Source organism: Hipposideros armiger, unplaced genomic scaffold (genome assembly GCF_001890085.2).
Source record: "Hipposideros armiger isolate ML-2016 unplaced genomic scaffold, ASM189008v1 scaffold_38, whole genome shotgun sequence".
Classification (NCBI taxonomy): Eukaryota; Metazoa; Chordata; class Mammalia; order Chiroptera; family Hipposideridae; genus Hipposideros; species Hipposideros armiger.
Window position 1 is genome coordinate 146,788 of NW_017731388.1, and position 24,770 is coordinate 171,557.

Genomic DNA, 24,770 nt, shown 5'->3' on the forward strand with positions numbered 1-24,770 from the left:
GGACAAATATTTCCAGAGATGGGATGATGCCGAAAGGTTGTGGTTATGATTCACACTGTAGGACGCGAACTCCTCAGGAAAAGCACAATGCGCTTTTATTAGGAAATGCATTGCGGCATTACTTTAGCTCTATTGGATACTTTTTCTGGAAATTCTTGGTAGTAAGGGGCTGGGTGGGGGAGGGTCTTCTAAAAATGCATCAAGGTGGCTGGCATGAAAGGTTCCAGAGAAATGTCACTACATACCGTTTTGCTTAAAAAAATCACCTCCCAATACAAATGAGAAGTACACAGGGGCTTTGGGCCACACAACAGCTCATTACTATTTTCTTTTTGCTGGAGGAAATCCCTTAGCACTCTCTCTCTTTAATGAGTTATTAATATCCAGCAACTTTTCAGTTGCTATGTAGAAGTACTAGCCCCTATAGCACTTTGTACTCTAGAAAACACCCCTTTTGAAGAATTATGTTCCTAGCTTCAACTGCAGGACATGTTACAAAAGAAGAATTAAAATGAATGGGCCCATAATTTTAAATCCTTTTAAGATTTTATTTCAAAAACCTAAGCAATATTGTGTCATCAGTGTTCCACTGTAGAGACAGCCTTCATATGTAATATGGCTTCCGGGAATCAGAATGGCACCATTAAGGGAAAATGTAAAAGGTATTCTGGCAATCTTCAAAAAGGGCTTCTCTAAATTTAAGTAGCGTAATCATCAACATGGCCATCTGCATGCCTTAAAAAGGAAATGAACCTTTGATGCATTCTTTTTAAATAAACAGTCATGGGGGTTTAGTATTGATTTCCAATCTTAATAAATATTTCTCTCTCTCTCTCTATATATATATATACTCTAAATGAAAAAAAAAGGAATTCTTTTAAACATATTCATATATATTCATCACTTCCCTAATATCACTTTAAAGAACATGGATCATATGTCTCTACAGGGAAGACCTTAATCTTAACTTCTATTAAGAGATTCACCCACGGGGCTTTGAACAAGTTCAGATAAAACTGGATGAAAATGTGATTTTTAAGTGACTCTGAGTTTAATTGGTCTTCCTAAATTGACTTCTGTGAACTTGTTAACAGCCATTTAGAACAACACATCGAATGGAATTTCCTTTATATTTTTAAATGTAGTTCCCTGGGGGAAAGAACAGAGAAAATAAGATAACAACTACTGCAGTTCCATACTAATGTTTAATCCTTTGCAAAGCACTTTTACTACCTCTGTCCATCCTTCCAGCCATTCAGTGAGACAGAAATTTTATTATGCACGGACCATGTGGTCAGAGCGTATGAGTAGAGGCAGGTAACAAAACCCAGGTCTCCTAACTCCTGAACATTTTGTTTCTACCACATCCAGAAACGGGAGGGCACCTCAGGGCTTTATCACAAGTGATCAGGACCATCTGCAATTTACCTTAAAACCAATCCTTGGAGCAGGTGTCCATGTAATCACAATGGTGGTCTCGGTCACCTCGGTGTTGTAAGGTGGAATGGAGCCCATGGGCTGCACTGTGAAATGGAAGCAATGCATATGTCAAAATCTTGGAATCCCAGATAATTGCATAGAATGCAGATAACAAGTATTTTTATCAAGGACTTCCGTTTAATCAGTTAGTGGATCCAGAACGTAACACATGTCCCTTCACTGGGTGAAAATCTGGAGTAGGTCAGGGCTTCTCAGTCATTCAGGTGCCACCCAAATCATCTGACACTTGGTTAAGATGCAAGTTTGTATCATTTCACCACATCTGAGATTTGCGTTTGATGACAATAAATTTCCCTATCGTGTCAGTATGTAAAACTGGTCACCACAAGCTGACTATTATTCTGCTTCTTCATCATTAATTTGAGAACAATGGTTAATTATAGATGGTGATCTAAAACTAGCTTTATGCTGCATATAATGATGGCCAATTATTTTGAGTTGCATTAAGAGATGCCATAAGAGAGTTAAACAAAATTGGCCATTATGGAAGCATTTATCAATTCTAAAGATTCTTTCCTTAAATACGTGAGTGTTCATTCAGAATAACAATACTGCAGAAATTTCATATTCTGCCACTAGAATCAGGAATTAGAACAGAAATTTAATTGCATGTCTTAGCATCATGAGAGTACTGTTATTTCTCTTAGCAAAAATATTACTTTGAAAAAAATAAGAAAAAAAGAGTTATGCATTTAGAATTCCTAAGATATAATTGGCTGAACAACTAAATTTTGTAATAAGAGTAATAAGCATTTCAATATCTGGCTGCTATGGGAAAAGTGGGGTCTCAGAAGCCAACAGATTTGAGTAGATTGAGTTAAATTCAAGGGTTTCTAGTGTGTTGGTGGCCCTGGCCTTCACAATTGCTCCCTCTTTAAATCCCCACCAAATTCCGTCCCCACTGGAGAGAAACACCTAATAAATGCATTTATACTAAATGACGAATGGCTGGTGAGACAAAGTTACCCTCCAGAGTCATACAAATAGGGATCAAAGTCTCCAGTCTCTACTCAGCTCCTGTCAATTGTTCTAACTTCATCATGTGGAAATTCAGAACCAGTATGCTTCCATTTTTTTTTTTTTCAGTCTGGATTTTTAAGTGTAATTTAAAAAAAACGTTTTTAAAATACTGTGTGGGACAAAATAAAATATATGTGTGAGCCACTTTGTAACGACTGTCCTAATGGCTGAGCTGGTTTACTGAGCTGTTTCATAAGTATGTATGTTATTATTTTGATAGCATTTGGAGGCAACCAGGACGGGTGACCTGTGATGCCTTCCTGCTGTCTTTGGAATCATATACCACTTGGCCGCTGCTGACTTAGCCAAAATGCCATGGCCAGTCCTGCAGGACTATGTTGATGGCCACAAGAAACAATTCAGTAAGCAGTCAGCTTCTTTCACTGAATAGCAGTGAAAGCCACAACTTCTTCACTAATTACATTCTCCTCAGTTGCCTTGGGCTTTAAGATTGTATATTTTCTATTGCTTGAGCCAGCCAGCTAGAAGCTTCTCAAGTTGAAGATGATGCTTTCTGTCTGGGAAGACCATTACAGGAAAATCTCCAAACTGCAAACCCACAAGCTGATGTCAAATGAAGGACGTGACTGTAAGTATGAGCTATGGGTTCTGGCAGGCCTCGTTCGGTGAAGAACAGCCTGGCTGTTAAAGAAATAATATTTGCCCTATTTAAAAAGGGATAAGCTGAAGTTCCCCCAGAAACAGCTCCCACCCACCTCACAGTTGCTCCTAAGAATGTAGCAGGAATTACAAAACCCAGCAAAGTTATTCCCAGAATTCAGCTCAGTAATACAGTAAAAAACTACAGAAATTTAAAGTAATTTCAAAAATATGCAAGCCCTGCAGATGTTTATAGCCTCAGAGAGTACCTGAAGTTCAAATAAAGTTGTAGAAGTCCCTGCTTACATAGGTTTATTTAAATCTAAGCTTGGTTGAGCTGTTTCATTATCTTCCTTCCTTAGCCAATCACCTATAAACAAATATTTTTTGAAAATATACTAGGTGTAAGGCACTATGTTGACCTTTATCTAATAAAATTAGTTTTTACTATCAGCACTTTAATTCAAATATAGTTATATTTTATATAAATGTAGTATGCAGAGCATAAAATAACATGTCCAATATAGCAAAGTCTCCAAAAGTACTTGAAATAGCTTATATTGACTCATCTCACTTAATTAGTGTCAGGAGCACTAAAAATTCTTTTTCTTTTACAGGCACTATCCAACAACAACAAAAAACTACATAAAATGCACCTATGTTTATGAGTGAAAAACATAACTATGTAATTCTACATTTATATATTTCTTTATGTTTATATAAATGTAGAAATATGTGTAGTCAGTAAAAGACTACACCTAATGAAACCTTCATTCTAATCTATAAAATAGATACTACAAAAAATAGGTATTTACAAGAAATACAAAGACATTAATTTCATGTTCATAGTTTTTAGAGTATCTCAGTAACATGTAAAATAAAATAGCAAAATGTCAAGGCAAATTTATAAATAAAAAGCAGATTTTACTTGCTGATGAACAGTAGGTAATTACTCAGAAGCCTTCGCTAGCCAAACTTCATACACCAAAATTTTCCGTAAATTATGAGTTCTTACAGGGAAAAGTTTATAGACAATTTCTTTGGAAAATAATTCCATAGTTGTTCCTTAGTTCCATAGAACTAAGCTTGTATTCACTTTTTACATGCTTTTTAGCATCTATACTATAAAATTAGTCAAAGAGTAAGCTTTGTTGAAAGCTTTTAGAAAACTACAAACTAGTTCATAGTTGAATATATATGCACATATATGTATATATACATACACACACACATGTAAAATGTTATGTTAGGTGCTTCTGTAATTCAAAATGTCAAATTAAAAATAACAAATAATGCTTAGCTGAAAATAAGGGGGGTCTTATAATTCTCTAGAATATAAATGAGAATGTATTTAGTAGTAATCAGTTTATAAATATAGGCTTTTATTGTGATGTACACATGTAAGAGATTTAATGCCACTCTGCAAAATGTTGAGCCAAAGGACAGACATGACCAAAAATTATTGTCAGTATTTTTCCCTCTGTGGGATTTTAAGAGTAACTTAAGAAAGATTAAATTAAAACAAACAAACAAACAAACAAAAACCTATTCTGGTCTACAAAAGTACTATAATCGGCTGCAGGCAACACTTGTAAAGAAATCATTTCCTTAGTTTCTTGTTCTGTTGGTGTCAATTCAATCGGTAGATGTTTTTATTGTACACTTACTGCTATCATTTGATACTCAAAGTATGAGAATCTAGACATGCTAATTTTTTCTTGCCTTAACTAGTATTTGGTAAATTCATTTAATACAATAGAATTCAATTTTGAAATAACTGGGTGCTTTAAACCGTGCTACATATTAAATTACATATCATTTAATGCACTGCTTCCTTCATCAAGAAAATCTTGCTGCAAAAAATTATCCACTAGATTTAATAGTGTGCTTCATTTCATGATTTGCATTCCGGCACATGCTCCTTACTGTTCAGTAGCACACACTTCACAGACCAGCAGCTGGTTCCCGGACCATACTTTGAGTAGCATTTCTTTAAATCTTTAACATTTTTTTTAAAGTTTATTTTTTATTTAACTCTTGTACTAAGTTTTGTAAGTTAACTTTAAAAAAAAATGGATGACGCACAGAAAATGTAAATCTAGGTAAAAATCTATCACATCACTAAGACATTGAGATGTTGGCTTACGAGTAGTGAAGACTCCAGTAGCTTTGGGGCTCTGCTGGTTGCCTTTTACAGCCACGAGGGTGACAGTGTACTCGGACCCAGGCTGCAGATTCCTGAGTGGGTACTGGGAGGCTGAGGGCCCCACGTTGTACTGCTTGGGCTGGCCTCCCCGGGTCAGACCCACGGTCAGTCGGTACCCAGCTATCCGGGCCCGAGGTGGAGTCCAGGTCACTATGACAGTTGAGGCCGTTTCATTCATAAACTGGAGGTTAGTGGGAGCATCCAATTCTAGGAAAAAAAATAAAAAGATAAAACATGTCAAGAAATATTTGAACCTCAGTCATTATCATACTGAAATTCTAACGTTTAACTAAATTTTCTAAAGTTTTGTCTTCTTCAGGTTGAAGCTGATTATAAGTCAAAGCCTTGGAAATATTGAGCCATTAAGAGATTTGAGTGCTACATAGAACTTTGCAAAACTCTATGTCAGTCATTAGAAACCGCTGACCTTTTTTGCTTGGCTATGATTCTGTGGAAAGTCTAATTTTCCAGCATGACTTTCTCATTACCCTCTGGAATGATACAAACATTACAGAGATGGCATTAAAAAGAAAAAACCCCCAAACTTGTAAATACCACACTTTACTGCGCTGAGCCATGTAAGTTAAGAAAAGATAAATAAGGGCCAGCCGAGTGGCCCAATTGGTTAAGAGTTGGCATAAGAGCATGAGCTCTGAACAACAGGGCCACTGGTTCAATTCCCACATGGGTCAGTGACATTGTACCTGAGCTGAGCTGTCGCTGAGCTGCCAACAGGTGGCAGGATGGCTCAGCTGGTATAACAACAAGATTGCCTGTTTGATGGTGGACTATGCCCACCTGCAACTAAGACTGAACTCAGCACCTTGAGCTTAGAGGCCACGAGCTGCCAATGGGCAGCCAGATGGCGATTGGTGCCCTCCACAGCAAAGATTGAAGAACAAGAACTTGGCTGGTCTCCTTCCCCAATTCCCCAACACTGTTCCCCTCTCCCAATTCCCCAATAAAATCTTTAAAAAAAAAAGAAAAGATAAACAAGCCCACTAATGTGAGGGCAAGAAGAAAATTCAACAGGGAACAAAAGCAGTATTTTCTGCAGTTATTGAATGGATAGTCCTTTGCTGGAGAAATAAAAGTGATTTTCACATGATTCAGATTCAACAATAACTATAACAAGTACTCAGAATTTCAGAATCATGGTAGGACACAGGTGAGCTTGCACTATTAGAAAGAATCACACACATTGTGAGTTTTCTTCTTGAGGATGATAACTAACAGTTTTCCCTGCAGTAACTTAAAATACTTTTAAGAGAGAGGCAATGTTTAAGAGGTAGTTAAGTAGAATAATTGGAAGCATGGGCTTTGGGATAAAAAAGATACAGGTCCATGTGGCTCGGGCTCCGTCACTTCCTACACCTGTGACCTTACAAGTTGCAGAATTTTTTACAAGCCTGTTTCTTCACGCACCCAGTAGGATAACAATAAGCCTTTCCTCATTAGGTCAACATGAGGATTAAATATGAGGATAATACTTCTAATGGACTGAGCAGAGGCCTTGGTGCCTAATAAACACTAAATGTTTTAGCAATTACCATCTGTAAACAATTATACTGCAAGAGTGTTAAGAGCTTACATTTGAAGTCTGATCTCGTTATATTTATTTACAAAAAAAATGCCCTCAAACTTTCAATCCATGTCTCCATTAGCCAAGAAAATGAGGTTCTCTTAAGTTCTCCTCTCTTGGTGTCATTCCACTGATATGTGTATTTGGGAAACGGGCTGTCATTTAACATCCATGTCTGAGGTTTGTGTTCAAATGTAATGTACTTTATGTCCACTATCCTATCCTTTATTGGCTGAGTATGTTCCTCTTTCTGGCTGTAAACCCAGGAGTAAGTGGGGTGCTACACGCTCGTCATAGGTCGGCAGTGAGGGAGGGGAGTTTGGAGTGGAGGTACGGTCAGGTGCAGGACGTACTGGTGGTCTGCGTTGCTGTCAGAGGCTTGCTCTCCCTCCCGTGGTTCACGGCAAAGACTTTGAAGTGATAGGTGACCCCAGGGGACAGCCCCAGGACTTCAGCAAAGGTGTTCCTGCTGATGGGCAGCCTCTGCCCATGCTCCCCAGGCAGGTTGACAGGGATCACATCCACACGGTAACCGGTCACTGCACTCTCAGGAGGTGTCCACATGATGGTGATCTTCACATCTGTCACTTCCACGAACTGCAGGTCCCGGGGAGGGGGGACGTTATCTAATAGACAACAGTCAAGCAGTCATTCATAATTCCTGCTGAAGGTAACTTTGAAAAAGCCAGTTTCCTGGTGTGTATAAGACAATTCATAGAGCCTCTCATTCTAAAGCAATGAGAAGTTTTATCTCTTGACCAGAGAATATGCTTTTTTGCTTATATTTTTCATGGTTCAGTCATACTGCTTACATATGACATTTGAAGATTTTATTTAATATATGTGGGTGAGCAGATGAGGCTCTACCCTATGAAGTGTCCTATTGAGGGGTTTAAAATGAAGGGTGAAAGAAAGAAAGAAAAAGAAAGAGAGAGAGAGAGAGAGAGAGAGAGAGAGAGAGAGAGAGAGAGAGAGAGAGAGAGAGANAGAAAGAAAGAAAGAAAGAAAGAAAGAAAGAAAGAAAGAAAGAAAGAAAGAAAAAGAAAGAAAAAGAAAGAGAAAGAAAGGAAGGAAGGGAGACCTCATTGTGACAACAGAAAAAAATGTAGCAGTGTTCATTGTACTGAATCATTTTATTACACTTAAGAGTGACAGAAGAACTTACCCTTAAGTTTCTAGGGAAAAATATGAAGGCTTTATGGGGTTAGTTTTTAATTAGGAAGGCCAATAACCAGCTTTGATATGTTACTTTATAGTGAGGACATTTCAGCCGAATTTCATAAATTTAGGGATAAACTAATCTATAAGATTACTAGCATATATTGATAGGAACTGTTGAAAGAGATAAAAAAACAACCCTCCCACAGAGACAACTATTCTTTCTTCTTACACCTCTGGTCCTCCCCAGCAGGCTAATGGAAGGGCTACAATTCAAGGATGTTTTTGTTACTTCGTGAAGCCCTAAGAGATAAGATACTATAGGCAGTGTCTTTAAGTTACCTGGACGTTGGACGCCAGTGGTTTCTTGTTGGATGAAAACAGGAGTGCTTTCTTGATTTTCTTCCACAGCATAGATAGTGATGTTATACTGAACACCAGGTTGCAAGTCACTGAGCGTGACAGAGTTGGCGGTTTCAGGAAGGTTGAGTTCTGTGCTGCTACCTTCTACTGATGGTGAATACACAATTCTGTATCCTACAGATTCATGAGAAAAAAGGAAGACACACTGTTTTATGGCACAGAGGTGCAAAAAGTTATAAACCCTCCTTTTCCAATAGCCTTTAGCATCTTGCTTGATTAGTTTAGAACTAGTGATTCTTTTTGAGTCTTTCAATGTTGCCACTTCTTTTAAGGACTACTCAGCACAAAGATAGAATGACAGCCACGCAAACCTTTTTAATAATAACTATCATCCTGAAAGACCCAAGATCTTTAATGGATGTCTATCAGAGAAGCCATGAGGTGAAAATACACATTCATGGTAATCTGAGGTCTTCTCTCTGTGCTCTGGACAATGGAAGCGATTCATGACCCATCCTGAGCACAGAGCTGTCGAGCTCTCTCTCTGTTTTTTAGGAACATCAGACACCATTGAGTCAACTACTGAGCTAAGAGAGCAACTCAGCTACCTCTTTAAGAATAAGTCTTAGAGCGTAGTTTTCAAAAAAATTATCTCTCTTTGATCACAGGAATGCCTGGTTTAACAAATCAATGAGCTGGCTTTAGAGGTTGTGTGTGTGTGTGTGTGTGTGTATAGGGGGTCGATAAAATGGATTCCATGGGAAATGATCCATAAGAAAGTAGGGCATTAAGGCTTGAAAATAATCACATTCTTAATCAGTAACACACACACACACGCCTCTACTCAAGCTAACATTTATACAGGAGATTTAAGTAATATGCCGGTCATCAGAACAGAATCTACTCCCTCACCTCTTATGCCATCAAGACTAAGACATGGCAGCCAGAAAGAGGAAGCTAAGCTGACCTGTGATGGGTGCCTGGGGTCTGCTCCAACGAACAACAATCGAGGTGTCATCCACTTGGTCCACGGTAGGATCAGGAGGGGCATCGGGTGCTAGCAGAGAGAAAAAGGAAGAAAAAAGGAAAATAGTCAGGAAATGCTGCTATAGGTCAGTTTGACAGAAAAAGGTTCTTTTCACACCACGTGGTACACACGTACCTGTTGTCTGTGAAGTAGACAGGATCAAACTCTGCTCCCCTTCTTCAGATATCTGATAGACGTTGACGATGTACTTTCGGCCAGGGAGCAGGTCGGGAATGTTCACAGAAGTGGCTGTGCTTGGGAGCTCTTTGACATAAAAAGGAAAAGATTACTAATCAGAGGACACCAATCCCACAAATGACTCCATTGCCTACAAGAAGGATTATTTTAAAAATGAGATAGTCATGAGGCACAGGGGAAGAGTAGAAAGAAATGTACTAATAGACACTCAATAATTATCAATGCACAATGGGATAGCTTTTCTTTCTTTTTATTTCAGTTTCCCAATTTGTTCTCTCAAGATGCATTAATTTTTGTAATCCACCCCCAAACTTGTAAGCCTAATCCTCTTTTAAGCATTGTCCTTCCATAGTCCATTGTAAACATAGTCATTGGCAGTCAGGATAGTGTTTATGGGCAGGAGGTGATAGGGAGTGCGGCAGGAGGGATGTTCTTTTTCATGATTTGGGTGCTGGTCATGTGGGTGTATTCACTTGATAAAAATTCATGGAGTTCTCTATTTACGATCTGTGTACTTTTCAGTCTGTAGATGATTCTACAATCAAGTTCTTAAAAGGCTCTTAAATGTGAGAATTTGAAAAGCATGAATGAGAGCACTGTGTACCCCCAAAGCTAATGTTTTCCACTCCAATTCTTATAGTAGCAATTATTTCTATTAAGAAGACGCTTTTGTTTTATGGACCTGTGCCCGGGAAACACATATGCAGTGCACAGCAGGGACCAGGAAAATGTTAGCATGGCTCGGGAAACACTCAGCTCAGTTGTAGAAAGGATCCATCTCTTTCCTCCCTCATACTGGAGGGGGGTAGCTTGTTCGATCTGAGTGGTCAACCACTTCCGAAGCTCACAGACCACCTGCCTGGATGCCATCTCCTGAGCCGTTTCTCCAACAGCCCCTCAAAACCTGTCATGACAACCACACATTCAGCTTACCGAGGGACTGTGGTCCATCTCCCTCTTCACTCAGCTCATATTCCACACGGAATCCTGACACAGTGTCTGAAGCCGACACCCATGAGACCACAAAGCTGCTGGCTGTGATTTCAGTCACAGATTCGGAAGTGGCCACAACAGGAGAAAAGGGTGTTGTCTCTCCTGTCACAGTGTTGCCTGAGGAGTCAAAGAAAGTGGAAAGAGAGCCTTTAGCCATTGAGCATATTGACTATCATCTGTAAAATATAATTAAAACAAAAAATGTGGGTGTCATCCCTGGACAAATATATGAATTGAGAGGGAAAGCTCTTCCTAAGGGGAGCCCAACTCTGAGAAACTCGGGCACACACAGGAGCATGGTTGGGGTACGTACTGGTCACCGCTGTGCTCGTGCTGGTGGTGGTGAAGTCAAAGCGGGTCACCTCTCTTGGGCCGTACTGCTGAACGCTAATGAGCTGCCCCTCATATACCACATTTGGCCTCAGGCCTTTAATGGTGTATGAGTTTAAGTGGCCTGGAATGGTGGCTTCCTTCCAGCGGCCTGGAGAATTTTTCTAAAAATTTAAATTAAAAAAAAAACCTCATACAAGTATTCACAAGGAAGAACATTCAGAGATGGTGTGTAATCGTCAACGAAGAATTAGAGACCTTCGCAGTTTCGCTATGGAGGGAAACTGGAATCCGAATATGGACCTGTAGCAGAGTTTGTTAATTTTAATAATTATTTTCATAGCTACTATTTACTGATAGCTTATTATGTATCAGGTTCTGTGCAATGTTACTTGCATTGTCCCACTTACCTTTTATCCCTCATCTCCTCCAAGTTAATGATATTATTGTCCTCATTTGACAGGTGGAGAAATAGTTTTGTGACATGCCCAATGTTATACAATCACAGGTGCCAGGCACCTTCCTTTTTTGCCAGATTATTTAGTATCACTAACATAAGATGCACCCAAGTTTTGCGTCTCCCAATTTTTTTCATTTCTACAATGAACAGAAGGGCCGGCCGAGTGGCTCAGTTGGTTAAGAGCTCGCTCAAGAGTTTGAGTTCTGAGCAACAGCGGTTCAAGTCCAGCCTGAGCTGAGCAGCTGCTGAGCTGCCAACAGGTAGCAGGATGGCTCAGCTAAAAAAAATAAATAAAATTAAAAAAATACAATGAACAGAGATATATTCCTCTTTGAAGTAGGGAAAGCCATATATTTGATTTCTCACTTGGTGGGATACAACTAAAGTTTCTTGCCTTGCCGAAACTGGCAAAGGCATCATACTGCGTCATGAGTCAGTTTCTGGGGCCATAACATTCAAGGTTCAACTGGTCTGGTTTTATGACTCGTTCTTGGATGTAAACTACCCCATCAATGTGGTGAGCCAGCTTTGGGCAAGACTGCAGAAGAACGTGATTTCGGTTTATTTAATCTTTGCTCCCAGTTTACATTTTCATATCCTGTCCAACTTCATTAATATGCCATACATCACAAAACGCATTGCACTAAAACGTGTGGAAAAGAAATGTCCTTACTTCAGACAAGGTGAGATTCTTTTACGTCGTAATTATTCTAAACTAATGTAAGTCAAAATACATTTTTAATGCCCAATGGTTTTTCTAAATTATCCAATCAACCAGTCCCTCAATAATTCAAATACTTAGTTGTCCATTTGTATTTTTGGATTAAATGAAAATGATCCTGACTCATTAAACTTAATTTTTAACTCAAATACATTATGAAAAAAAAATTGAAATTAGTCATTACCATTAGCTCACATTGTGTGATAAGCCTTTTATTCAATGTGAACTTTTATGGTTAGCTATCAAAAGAAAATAGTAGAAAATTAGCCCTCAGGTGGACATTAAGGAAAATCCTGAAAAACCCCTTTTTGAGAGTTGATGAGAACTGAATACTTGTAAACATCATAAATTGTAGATGTAAGTTATGACTAACACCACGTCTCCGGGGATGGGAGACGAGATCCAGGTCCGATGTCTCAGCAAACCTGAAATGTTTCAATTGTTAAAAATCTCAAAGAAATTCATTATTGCCACTCTTTGAAGACTTTCCAATTTAATGCACATTTTATACCTATCTATACATGTCTTTTATTACAGTGGTCACCCATAATACCTCAGAGCTAAGTTTAAAGTAAATAAAATTGGTGATGAGATAAAAAGATGAAAGGTAAAAAGGTGTTAGAGGGAAAAAAATAATATTAATTCCATTGACTAACATCACTAGATAACAAAGTTCTGCAAATGGCAATTAAAATATCCTATGGACATTACCAAGAAGGTGAAAGAATAAAAAGTGATTTCAACAGCTTGAATTTTTTTCTCAAGAGTTTAAATACCACTGCATGAGTTGCTCAAATGTTTTGTTTTCTTTTATATTGTTTTTAATTTCTATAATTCAATAATTGGAATTTAAAATGGGCATTTTTCTCCTGTGTTTAAAATAGTGTTTTTCAAATTATGAGTCATGAATTTTGGAGCAGATTTGAGAGAGTAAGAGAAATTAAAGCTTAGTAGAAAAATATTCTCTTTAGTATGATTTCTTCAATTGCTAGACCTCTCTTATTAGAGAATTATAAGATTCATTCTTTAAATAAACAAACTGCCATTCCTCATCTAAAATTCCCTGCCATCATCTCTTTCCCTTCTATCTAAATAACTTCAGCGGATCAAAAGTAATGTTTTAAGAAATGATCACTTAAAAAGTGAACCAAAACAGAGTACTAATTTAGCTGGTTTTTTTCCCTAAAATATGGAAATGATTCCAGTATCTTTTTTTCCTTTGATGGGGTTATAACACATACTAAAACTTTAGATTTTCATCCTATAGTGGGGAAGAATAATTTTAAGCATTATCATTTCTAAGTTCTTGAAAATATAAAGAAGATCTAACCTAAAGAACTAAAGTCTTCTAAATATCAAAAAACTAAATCTATACAGTCGATTAAGCACATATTATTTCATTACTAAACAAATATAAATGTTATATGGATAGTTTATCAGATCTGTTTGCTCTGAAAAAGACTTTCAGAAGTTGTTAATTTCAGGAGACCCAGTGTCCAAGTTTCTGAGTGGCATACTCACAGGTTTCCATCTGAGAATGTACTTGGAAATGTGAGATGGTTCTGGTGCATTCCACTGGATGGGGTGAGAGTTGGGCTGACTGGGGGTCTCAGTGATGATTACTTGGACAGGACCAGAGGTGCCTGAAAATGAAAATGTGAGATTTTGTATCTACCTAAAAAATCTGAAAACATGTATCTGTAAAGATACATGTACCCCAATGTTCACTGCAGCATTAGTCACAGTAGCCAAGACAGGGAAACAACCAAAGTGTCCTTTCATAGTTGATTGGATAAAGAGGATGTGGTACATATATACAATGGAATATTACTCAGGTATAAGAAAAGATGAAATAGTGCCATTTGTGACAACATAGGTGGATCTTGAGAATACCATAAGCGAAATAAGTCAGACGAAAAAAGTCAAGAACCATATGATTTCACTCACATGTGGGACATAAAACTGAAAGCAAATGAACAAACAAGACAAACAAACAAACAAAAACTCATAGACACAAAGAATAGTTTAGTTACCAGAAGGAAAGGGGGTTGGGGGGGTGAAAGAAGCGGGGGTGAAAAGGGTAAAGGGGGTCAAATATATGGTGATGGAAGGAGAACTGACTCTGGGTAGTGAACACACAATGCAATATACAAATGATGTATTATAGAAATGTACACTTGAAACCTATATAATTTAATTAACCACCATCACCCCAATAAATTTAATAAGATTTTTTAAAATGTGAGATTTGATTATGGTAGGTATTCACTCACTTCAACTTAAAACTTAGTGCATATGGATGGCCATTATTAAAGACAGTTCTGCTTATCAATAAATGTGAATATAATAAAAATTATCTGGGATTAATCTTTTATATACTGACATTGGAAATCAATATACCAACTCCTTTTTTAGCTGATAAATTATTGTTCTTCCTATGAAAAGCGCAAACAGAACTTGCTTGTAGCAAATAATATACATTTAAAAATATGCCTCTTAGTTTGCTTTCTTCTCCATTTTCAAAGGAAGAATTATAAGAAAATTATGAAACTACTATAACACAAATTATGTGATACAGACTACAAATTTCATTTATTTATTATGTTAAGCTTCTTTGAAGCAAATTCTGGTTTGTGGGGCTTTCATCAAGAGAGAATCTACCACCTAAGAAGGAAACAGCATTCCAAAGGCCAGATGACATGATGTAAAACAAACACATTTCTAAATAGGGTAGACTCTTAGACAAATACACAAACGTACCAATTAAAGGCTCAGTTTTACTTCTCATCAGTTTAAGCATCCTATTCTTTAGGGGAAAATTGTATTTTCATTCAGTAAATATACTCCAAAATCATACCAATGTGTGGTCAAATTATTAAGAGATAATTTTTTTTTTCTAAAGCAGTCATCCATTGCAATGACATTTTGCAGGATATACTAAATTCCACATCTTGATTTAAAATGATTTTAGTTGTATTTTTTTAAGAGCAAAATAAGTGAAGTGGAATTTTTTAATAGTGTAGACTCAATTCAGGATAATAATGAAATAGGTGAATAATTTACACTTGCAGAACAGCACACTATCTTTTCCCCAAATGCTGTCTTTTTATGATGTCAATCAATGTTCAACTCATTAGAATTAAAAACAAAGCTCCTTAAAATAATCTTTCCAAACATTTTTAACTGCCAATCTGTCAAACAGAGTAAAATTTTGCATGTTTAATAAAACATTTCAGGGGCCAGCCAAGTGGCTCAGTTGGTTAAGAGCTTGCTTAACAATGTGAGCTCTGAGCAATGGGGCCGCCGGTTCAATTCCCACATGGGCCAGTGATGCTGCGCCTGAGCTGAGCTGTCACTGAGCTGCCAACAGGTGGCAGGATGGCTCAGTTGGTGTAACGACAAGATTGCCTGTTAATGGTGGGCTATGCCCACCTGCAACTAAGATTGAACTCGGCACCTTGAACTTAGAGGCCACAAGCTGCTGACGGGAAGCCAGATGGCGACTGGCACCCTCCACAATGAAGATTGAAGAACAACAACTTGGTTGGTCCCCTTCCCCAATTCCCCAGTACTGTTCCCTCCCCCAATTCCCCAATAAAAATCATAAATAAATAAATAAATAAAATAAAACATTTCACCAGATTAACAGATTTAAGTTTTCTGAAAGCTTGTAGAAAAAAATATATTGATTTTCAAACCTATTATCTTTGCTGTTAAATTCTTTTTGAAAATAAAGTTTTCTCTAGAAGAACAAATAAACGACTTAGAAATGTGTCTAGACACAAACGTTCTACAATAATATATTTGCTTTCACACTGGTTATAATTCAAAGTTGGTTAAAGAGTAACAAATACTCTTTGAATCTTAAATTCATTTAATACAAAGTATTTCCAAGCCAAATCAATTCCAAAATTCATGTATAAAATTCTCAGTTTTCCATTCTAAATGAATATATATTTCACAGAACATGGCAGGATGCTTCTTTTATTCAATTGGCAGAAGTCAAGCCCATGTCCTTCTTTGAATCACTCCTTCTGTACATGAAGATTCTCACAAATGTGAATAACATTTTAAGGAAAAACATTGAAGCAAAAGTTTAGAGATGTGACTATCTAAAGTACTTCCAGGTAAATCAGTAAATATAGGAACAGTATGTCCTTAAAATATTTACAGTAATTGGTGTAAGGTTGTTTAAATATTGATCCTTCAAGGAAATATAATTTCCTCCAATAAAGAGATACCTGTTACGAGTATGTTATTTTGTTTAGTTTGGCAATCAGGATTTTGAGGGGAAAAGTTGATGATGCCATAGCATATACAACACCAAGAATGATCCCTAATGTAAACCATGGACTTTGGATGACAATGATGTCGGTTCAGGTTGTAATAAATGTACCACTCTGGTGGGGCATGGCGCATCGATAACAGGGGCGGCTGCGTATATGTGGAGGCACGTGTGGAATTCGTGCGTGGGAAATCTTTGTATCATCCTTTCAATTTTGCTGTGAACCTAAAACTGCTCTAAAAACAATTGTCTTTAGTTTTTAAAAGATTATGATGGTTAAATGTCTATTAAGATTAATTTTAGACAACACAACCGACCTTTACTGTCTACCTTTAAGCCTAATCATGCTCCTAGGTCGACAAGGAGGATAATAAAGAAGGGAGGGAAAAGAAAAAGGTGATTCCGTGATTTTTACCCCAGGGAAGGAGCAAAACTACAGAAGTTTCTTTTCTTTCTAAAACTTCAAGTGTTGGTTTAAAACTCTGTTTTCAATATCAGGCTTGTGCCACAGCTCACCTTTAAGGGAACTGCACTGAACAGCAATGGGGATATCATGCATTTAACATATTTCTGTCCAGAAAGTAAAGAGACTGTGTCCACTATTTTAAGGGCAATTCAATTCCCATTATCACTCTACCGTATTCTGCATATGATTTGAAAATGGAAAAACCTGAAAATTCTGACATCATTTATATTATTTAGACTGGAAAGTTTGATAATCCTTCCGATACCAGTTAGTTGGTAAAACTTTTAAAATGAACCTAACTGAGAAATTACTCATTGTGAAAACTTCACTCCCTCTCTTAGTCAATATAATCAGACTAACAATAAAATAGTTAAGTAAAGATGTGCTACAAGGTCTATACTCTGGAAAGCAGTTTAAACTCAGGTCAAAATGAAGAGTTTCCAATAACAGTGACCCTGGAGAAGTTAAACATTTATGGGTTTGCGATTCAGTCCTTGTTTCTCTATTTAGTATGCCAAGATCTGTGCTTTCCTGGTTGTTTATTGACAAGCCAAATGCTTCTTATCTTCTTTTAGTTTGGACAACTCTACCAAGTCCTCGGTAGGATGAACAAATGGGGCAAGGCTGAGAGACAATCTGTCGGTGGTCACCGGTTGTTCCTTTATTCTTCCCACACTCTTAGAGCCCCCATGCTAGGCATGAATCACTGAGCAAACCAGCACACAGATAGCTGTGTGCAGAGGGGAAGTGCCAATCCCCCGTCCCCTATGCTCAAGGGGCTGCACTGTTACCCTTTTAAAAGAAGAGGAACAAGGTCAACATGTAAAACTCCAGCACAGAAGGATTCCTTCCCCATCTAGGTTTCATCTCTGACACGTCCACCGAAATGCTTCCAGCAGCTATGTGAAAGGCTTATTTTAAAAGACAGGAAAAAAGTTCTCTCTGAATCACAGAGGTGGAAATCACTTTCAACAGGTTGCCTCACCACACCAACAACAACCAGAAACATAGAAAGAGAAAGCATGCCTTTAGAAGTTTCTACCCTTTGACGACATAATTAAAGAAAAAAATAAACTCCATACTTTCTGAACTTATGGCGAATTCTGCAATCAGACTTCTAAAAATTACTAAATAAAAAAATATTTTCAATGATCCTTATACCCAAGTTCACCATGAAATACAATTTAAGAGCCTGAGGTTTGGGGAGAGCAGGCTCTCTTTCAGGTTCATAGGAAGTGTATCTGGGTGGTAGATATTAGGATCACAGATTGTTAGACTGTTAGTTTTAGAAAGACTACAATCTCTCCATTTTACAGATGAGGAAATAACGAGAGAAGCTTGACATGTATAGATAAAGCTGGGACCCATGTCTTGGGGAACACTGCTTTGGCCAAATTGTTTCATATCTTGTTCTTTAGTGAATTTCTTATCACACTATGGAGGGATTTAGTTAATTTAATCTTAATTTCTGTCACAGGCAGATTCTGTCATCCTGAAAATCTCTTTTTGTTTCTGAATGTGGCCTATACTTTAAGTCTAAAGTTAACAGAGGTCTAGGAGGATTTGTACCTCAGTAGTTGCTCAAATAACTGGTGTCTAAAAATTAGGCTTTCAACATTCAACACATTTTGTTATAATTAATCATTCAGAAATTAAATTCAAAACTTTTTTTTTCTAAAATAAATTAAAAACACCTACAGCGAGGTATTACGTCTTGTGACCTGAAAAAACCCGACAACAAACATTTGAGAGTATTTGAACTGCGTGGGCAGAGAATCGACCAGATTACACAACTCGACCCAGGATACTTTGTTGCACACTCCAACTGATCAAACAAATGCAATTTTTCGACAAAGAGAGGCACTAGGTAGCATGTTGAATGAACATACCCTATATTGTTATTTCATGTAACTTCTCTATGAAACTTCTCTGTTAAGAACCATAACATGGAACCCCAGCCCTTTCCTCTCAACATGGTTTCTATTTCCATGTATGGCTGTGAGATAAGATTAGCCAGAGTTTTTTAACCTAATGGGGTGTTCTACAGTGTTAAGAAACCAGTTACATACAGGCATGTTTTCACAGTCTTTCACATCTTTTACTTGATGGGGGGTAAAGGAAAATCATTTTAGTCAAAAATTTGATTGATTATTAGACAGTGATGTAAGAAAAGGATGGGAAAGTAAAGGGAGTCCAAGGTAGGCATCAGAGTATTAATAACACTGATGCTGTCCTGCTTTATAACCCAGACTACAGTTCTCAATCTGTAGTAACGGAGTGACTCACCTGGATAGGCTTGTAAAGGCTGGCAATGCCACTCTCCAATGCCACGGCCATAGCAGTAGCACTGGTACCTGACACCATGCACATACTTTTCCCATGAGTCTCCAATTTGGTAAAATGTTCGGGTTTCTGAATCCTGGCATTGGTCTAAAATAGATATAAGTAAAAGATAAGACTTAAAGCTACACGGGCCGGCCGAGTGGCGCGATGGTTGAGAACTGGCTTGGGACGCCAGAGGGCCCCGGTTCGGATCCCACATATGAGGGCCAGTGACACTGCCCTCTACAGCTAAGATGCTGAGCAACAGCTCAACCTGGAGCTGGGCTGCCCCTGAGTCACGGGCAACGTCATAGGCTGCAGCCCCTGTGGCAGTGTGTTGCCATGGGCTACCGTGTGTAGCCAGCAACCAGCAACCAGCGTGAGCGGCTGTCCAGAAGCCGGCGACTGATCTGCCCCACCCGGGAAGAGAGCAATGATGGTGCCAACTTGGGCCAGTGAAGCAACGTCCTCCACAACTAGACTGAAGAACAAAAGGACAGCAACTTGTCTGTTCCCCTTCCCCCAATTCCCCAGCATTGTTCCCATACCCCCAATTCCCCAATAAAAATCTTAAAAAAAAAAAAAAAGACTTAAAGCTACACATTTAATTTCCGTGTGATAGAACATTTCATTATTAATAGAAACCTGCAACTGCCCTTACAAATATACATGGTTAAAAAATAATTTGCTCATATCTTTTACCTTACAGGACAATTAGCAGTTAAAAAAGAAAAAAAGGACCCATTGGGAAGAATATTTAGTTTTCTAAAAGAATAATACTCCTACATAAAAATTTTAACATTTAGATTTCAATGTATGTTGACCTTCTGAATATTAATTTGAGAAAAATAAATTAGATAATGTGTTTTATGCATATTAATGCAACCGATTTACCGTTTGAAGAGCAAGGATAAAATATCACTTCATACACGTCTTCAAAAATTGGAGGGCTTTATTTTACATGTCAATAAATGAACTAGGTCTTAACTGAATATTTGCTGAGCAGTTTCTAAGAAAACCTCTCAGGCTTTTTCCCCTCAGCTTTGGCAATCTCAGGTCAAACAAACTCATCTGATCAGTTTGCTTTCTTAGTGAGCAACCTGTCTCTTTTAGTAAAGGGATATTAATGGATTACCATAAAGCTGGCAACACAGTCCTTGTGAGACTTAACCTTCACTGTTTGCTTAGATCTATTATAAAGGGCAGCCAAGAAAAATAAAGTATTTGGAAGGAGGTATTTACTGGCAAAATTATGTGCCCATGTTATTGCACAGTCAGCAAAGGAAAGTTTCATGAATTTCATTTCATGAAAATAAATCTGCCTTTGTCACCAAATTCAGCAAAAATAGATGACGACCAGTATCGAGATTATATATTGGTCCATGATGAAAAGGAAGACTTTGCAAAGCTCTTTGAAAGCCACTGATCAAAGTCTGGATCCAACTTCAATCATGTAATGTCAAATAGCTCTCCTTATTTGAAATTTTCTCACTATTCTCCATGGCCACATCCATCTAGAGACAAGGCTGCTTACCAATGGGATCGCACTTCCATCTGCCCCGGCCCTGACCGAAGCAGGTACAATTCAGCATGTGCCCCTCTTCGTGACGTTTGTGAAATGTGTCGTTCACATTGTAAGTAATGTCGTCGACAATGCATTGATCTATATAAGAAACAGTGGAGTGGAGAACTTTTTTTAAGTTTCACTGGTGAAATTTTAAAAAGCTACGCTTTTCAAAGTACACAGTTCCTTCCACTAAATTCTCAACACCTCCCATGAAAACTTTTCTGCTGGCATAGAATAAACATTTTTTCAAAGCTTAGTCAGTAATACAACTTTTGCATACAAAAGAATTCTCTCTCTCAGCAACTTGCAAATGACAGAGGTCAAAATATATACCTCTAAAGAATGTAGTAATATATACCTTCTTGAGGAAAGCCAATTTTTGAACAAATACATGTCTTATTTTTGGAAAAGTTCTTGCTTAGTTGATAATGCCTTTTCGATCTCTGCTTATTATGAAAAATTGGTGGTAGATTAAATATACTTATATAGCACCCAGCATGGCGTGATGATCGGATCTCTGAAATGGTGGGGGTGGGGAGATATTTGATTTGGGAACTAAAATGAAATCTATGGCATTTGTAAAGTTAACAAAATTATGCCAACTTTGTTCTTAACTCTCTGAGAGCTCTTGAGAAAATTACTTTCTCTCTTTGGGTCTCAACTCCTTCATCTGCAAAATGAGGAGTTGGTCTGTGTGCCTTCATAGGGTTCCTTTCAGCTCTGCAACATCATATGTAATTATTATTACTCCTGGATTACTCATTGAACACACAAAAACGTTCTCTACAAAAGGAGAACAAGTTCAGGCCAATGTCAACATGCCAGCTACATGGACTATATATTCATAGTTCTACCTAAATCTTACTTTTCACATCGAAGAAATAGAAACACTCAAATAGTTCTAATAAATCAATATCCCTATATTATATACCTGAGTCCCAAAGAGAAAAAATGATCTGAAAGTAAATTAGTCTCTCTAGGTGTTTGTCTCCTTAAATTTGGATCACAAGGATCTGATTTTAGAATAGCAAAGTCACTTTTCTTTACAGAAATTACCCAATCTTTGCTAGACATGAATCCACTGGCATAACTAAATGCTAAAAGGATCAAATGATGGTGTTCTAGCCTTTGAAGTCAACTTTTTGGCTCAGCCTAAGTACTTACACCCTGGAAATGTTTCAGAATCTTAGAATTGTTGTGCCAGCTTTTCTTAACTGGCTGTTTAAAATGTGAAACTTATCCAACACAGTAAGAATGATGGAGTAGCATTGCATATTTCTTCTCCCGCTTTTGGTAAAGTACAAGTTTTCACATAAATGTCTGCCTCCCTGACCCTTTGTCCTCTCAAATATTTTCATGAATAAGCAAGCATACCTCGGAGCTGGGAGTAGGCGACACAGGTCCATTCACCACGACCATTCCCCACACATGTGCACCTCATCATGTGGCCCATGTCATGCTGTTTATCCCACTGATCTCCAATGCGATACATGACCCCTTCATTGGTTGTACAGATTTCTTCATGGGCTGTTTGGAAATGGAGGAGAAATGTACACTTGACAAAGGATCATCAGGTCTAGAAAGGTATGCAACATCCTCAGTCCACTTTAATTATCCTAAGAACTCTCACTTGGAAAGAAGTCTTGTGTGCCTCAAAGAAATTTCAGTGCTCTTCTGGATGTGTCAAGTTTTGAGAACCGGAGAGGAAAACACAGTCCAAAGGTGAGATATGTCGTAGGGAATAATCACAGGAAGAGTTAGGGGATGTTAAACCATGAGGATACCTACACATTCACGCAAAGGGTTTGCATTGTTCTAGAACCTTGGATGTGAATACTGCCCCATAACTTTTTGTAGTTCTAGTTTATTCTAGCTCAAAGGGAAGCTATGTTTACGGGTAGAAGTGTAAACTAAAGTGTGTTTCCCTTTTAAATCCAAAATTCTCTTTTGTTGAAATGAGAGAAATAAAAGGAAGTGTAAGTAGTTTTCTTCTTATGTTTCATTGTCTCATAGTCCTACTTGACAATGCACAGCACACAGGTTTTCTTGGTTCTACAACTGGAAAATCAAATGTAATCTACGAGGTTCTTGAAATTTGAAAACAAACAAAAGGTATCAGTACCCTTTTCTCCATTCATATAAACTAGACCCCCCCACACCCCAACCGCTCTTACAAAAAGACCCCTTACTTGTCAAAAACCAGAGTTTTGGTCATTTTGGTATTTAATAAGTGATAGCGCTTATGCCAGCTAAACCAAAATCATGTGTAAATACTGTAGGTCTGTGACTATCACAGTCAGTTACCTTTGAAGTGTTTTAAGCTACTCAATGGTGTGCCCTTTACAAAAGACAAACCTGTGCAAAAGGTAAATGTGCAGACATCTTAAAAAGTAGTATTTATGGTATTTATATATTTTTGGACATTAAATCATATTGATGGAATTTTAAAATCATATAAATAATTACGTCATTCATATCTATATATCACATGAAGTTTTTTGCTATCTCAGAATTTAGTCTTAATGGGTAAAGCAGGATAAAGTGGACACTCTTCTGTCTCACTTCATAAATGGTTGTCCACAAGGGCTTCCTCTTACCAGCCATGGGGCAGAATCCAAACTTCTGGTCAGCGTCATAGTTCTGTGTGGTGCCACACCATTTCATGTTGTCTCTCCTGCCCTCAGAAGTGCAGTCAGTGTAGTTGTGGTTGTTGTACAGGAAGGGGAAGTGGCACAAGGCACCATTGGAATTTCCACCTCGAGTTTGTACCAAAACTGCCCACAACAGATAGAAGGAAAAAGATGACAACCGAGCTTTCCATTGGACAGCGGGGAATGACTGCAGAAATGTTCTGAGATAGCCTGGTTTCTGCAGCTAATTTACAGGGTCTATCTCAGGATAAAAGATGTCTGATAATATAGTTCTAAGCTTCCTTAGCATATTCACCTTTACCTTCAAAATAGATGTAAATCTAATTTTCACTCTCATTTTTCCCAGCCACTTCCCCCCACCCAAATTAAATGGTCACATTGAATAAAACATCGTTTTTTAACCAGAGGAGAAGCAAAACCACTCAGGCATCCATCCTATGTATTCTTCAGCCCCGTGAGATTGCATACTGGTTTCCATATATGAGTATATTTAGTTACACCACAATATCCATGTGTCAGAAATAAATGAACTGGAGGGCTTTTCCCTTGGTGTCATTTCCCAAAGGTACTGGGGACCGTGGAAGGATCTCTAACTCCAGAGTTAGCTCTCTGTCTCTGGGGTCTAGACTGAAGAAAAGCGGTATTTCTTGTGCAGCCTCAAGATTAATGGCTAGACTGCTTGGCTAAGAAAAACAAGGCATGAGAAACAGTTCTTTCTCACTGCTGTGTTTCCCCCTGGGGGTACTCACCAGTATGGTCTGTACAGAAAGAATATTTCTGGTCTTGCTGATAATTGGAAGTTGTGCTGCACCAGAGGTGTCCATCCTGTCGCCCTTCTGTGGTGCAGGAGTAGAAAGTCCTGCCGTTGTAGGTGAATGGTAAGACACACGGCTCCCCATTTGAATTGCCACCATAAGTTTGCGTTACAGCTGCAAGCATAACCAAGAGGGTCTCTGTAAATAGAGCTGCGTGTATCTGCCACCGGTAGCTGTTTATTGATACCTTAAATGAGAGACTGAGTTTGTGCTGCAAATATAGATGATCATCTCGTTAATTTCCATTAAAATGCATTACATAGGAAGCCATGTTTTCTGTGGCTAGAGCAAGACCTGTTTCCTCTGCCGACGTCCTTTGTTACAATCTCTGCTACCATGCCTCAGTTTCCCCATTTCTAATGCTATATTCATGCAAGTTAATAAAGGATGCTGCTCAAAGGGTACAGGAGGAATATGCATGAATCAGTTGGTGGCATAAGAATTAATACGTGAAGTTACTCCAGGGGAAAAGTCAAATGCACCAATTATTACTGCTATAGTTACTA

General features: G+C 38.0%; 1 protein-coding gene across 9 annotated transcripts in view; it reads right to left on the reverse strand.

The window, feature by feature from the left end:
* The window catches only part of FN1 (fibronectin 1), a 67,484-nt gene that overhangs the window by 32,247 nt on the left and 10,467 nt on the right, over window positions 1–24,770 (reverse strand). For all 9 annotated transcript variants that reach the window (XM_019638318.1, XM_019638315.1, XM_019638314.1 and 6 more), the window contains exons 8-21: window positions 24,199–24,378; window positions 23,396–23,572; window positions 22,173–22,325; window positions 20,766–20,894; window positions 19,196–19,339; window positions 13,680–13,801; window positions 10,961–11,141; window positions 10,588–10,764; window positions 9,592–9,720; window positions 9,397–9,486; window positions 8,409–8,603; window positions 7,262–7,534; window positions 5,267–5,533; window positions 1,429–1,523 (exon numbers count right to left, since the gene is read on the reverse strand). In XM_019638318.1, coding sequence (XP_019493863.1) covers window positions 1,429–1,523; window positions 5,267–5,533; window positions 7,262–7,534; window positions 8,409–8,603; window positions 9,397–9,486; window positions 9,592–9,720; window positions 10,588–10,764; window positions 10,961–11,141; window positions 13,680–13,801; window positions 19,196–19,339; window positions 20,766–20,894; window positions 22,173–22,325; window positions 23,396–23,572; window positions 24,199–24,378 — 2,312 coding nt within the window. The remainder of the gene's footprint in view (window positions 1–1,428; window positions 1,524–5,266; window positions 5,534–7,261; window positions 7,535–8,408; window positions 8,604–9,396; window positions 9,487–9,591; window positions 9,721–10,587; window positions 10,765–10,960; window positions 11,142–13,679; window positions 13,802–19,195; window positions 19,340–20,765; window positions 20,895–22,172; window positions 22,326–23,395; window positions 23,573–24,198; window positions 24,379–24,770) is intronic.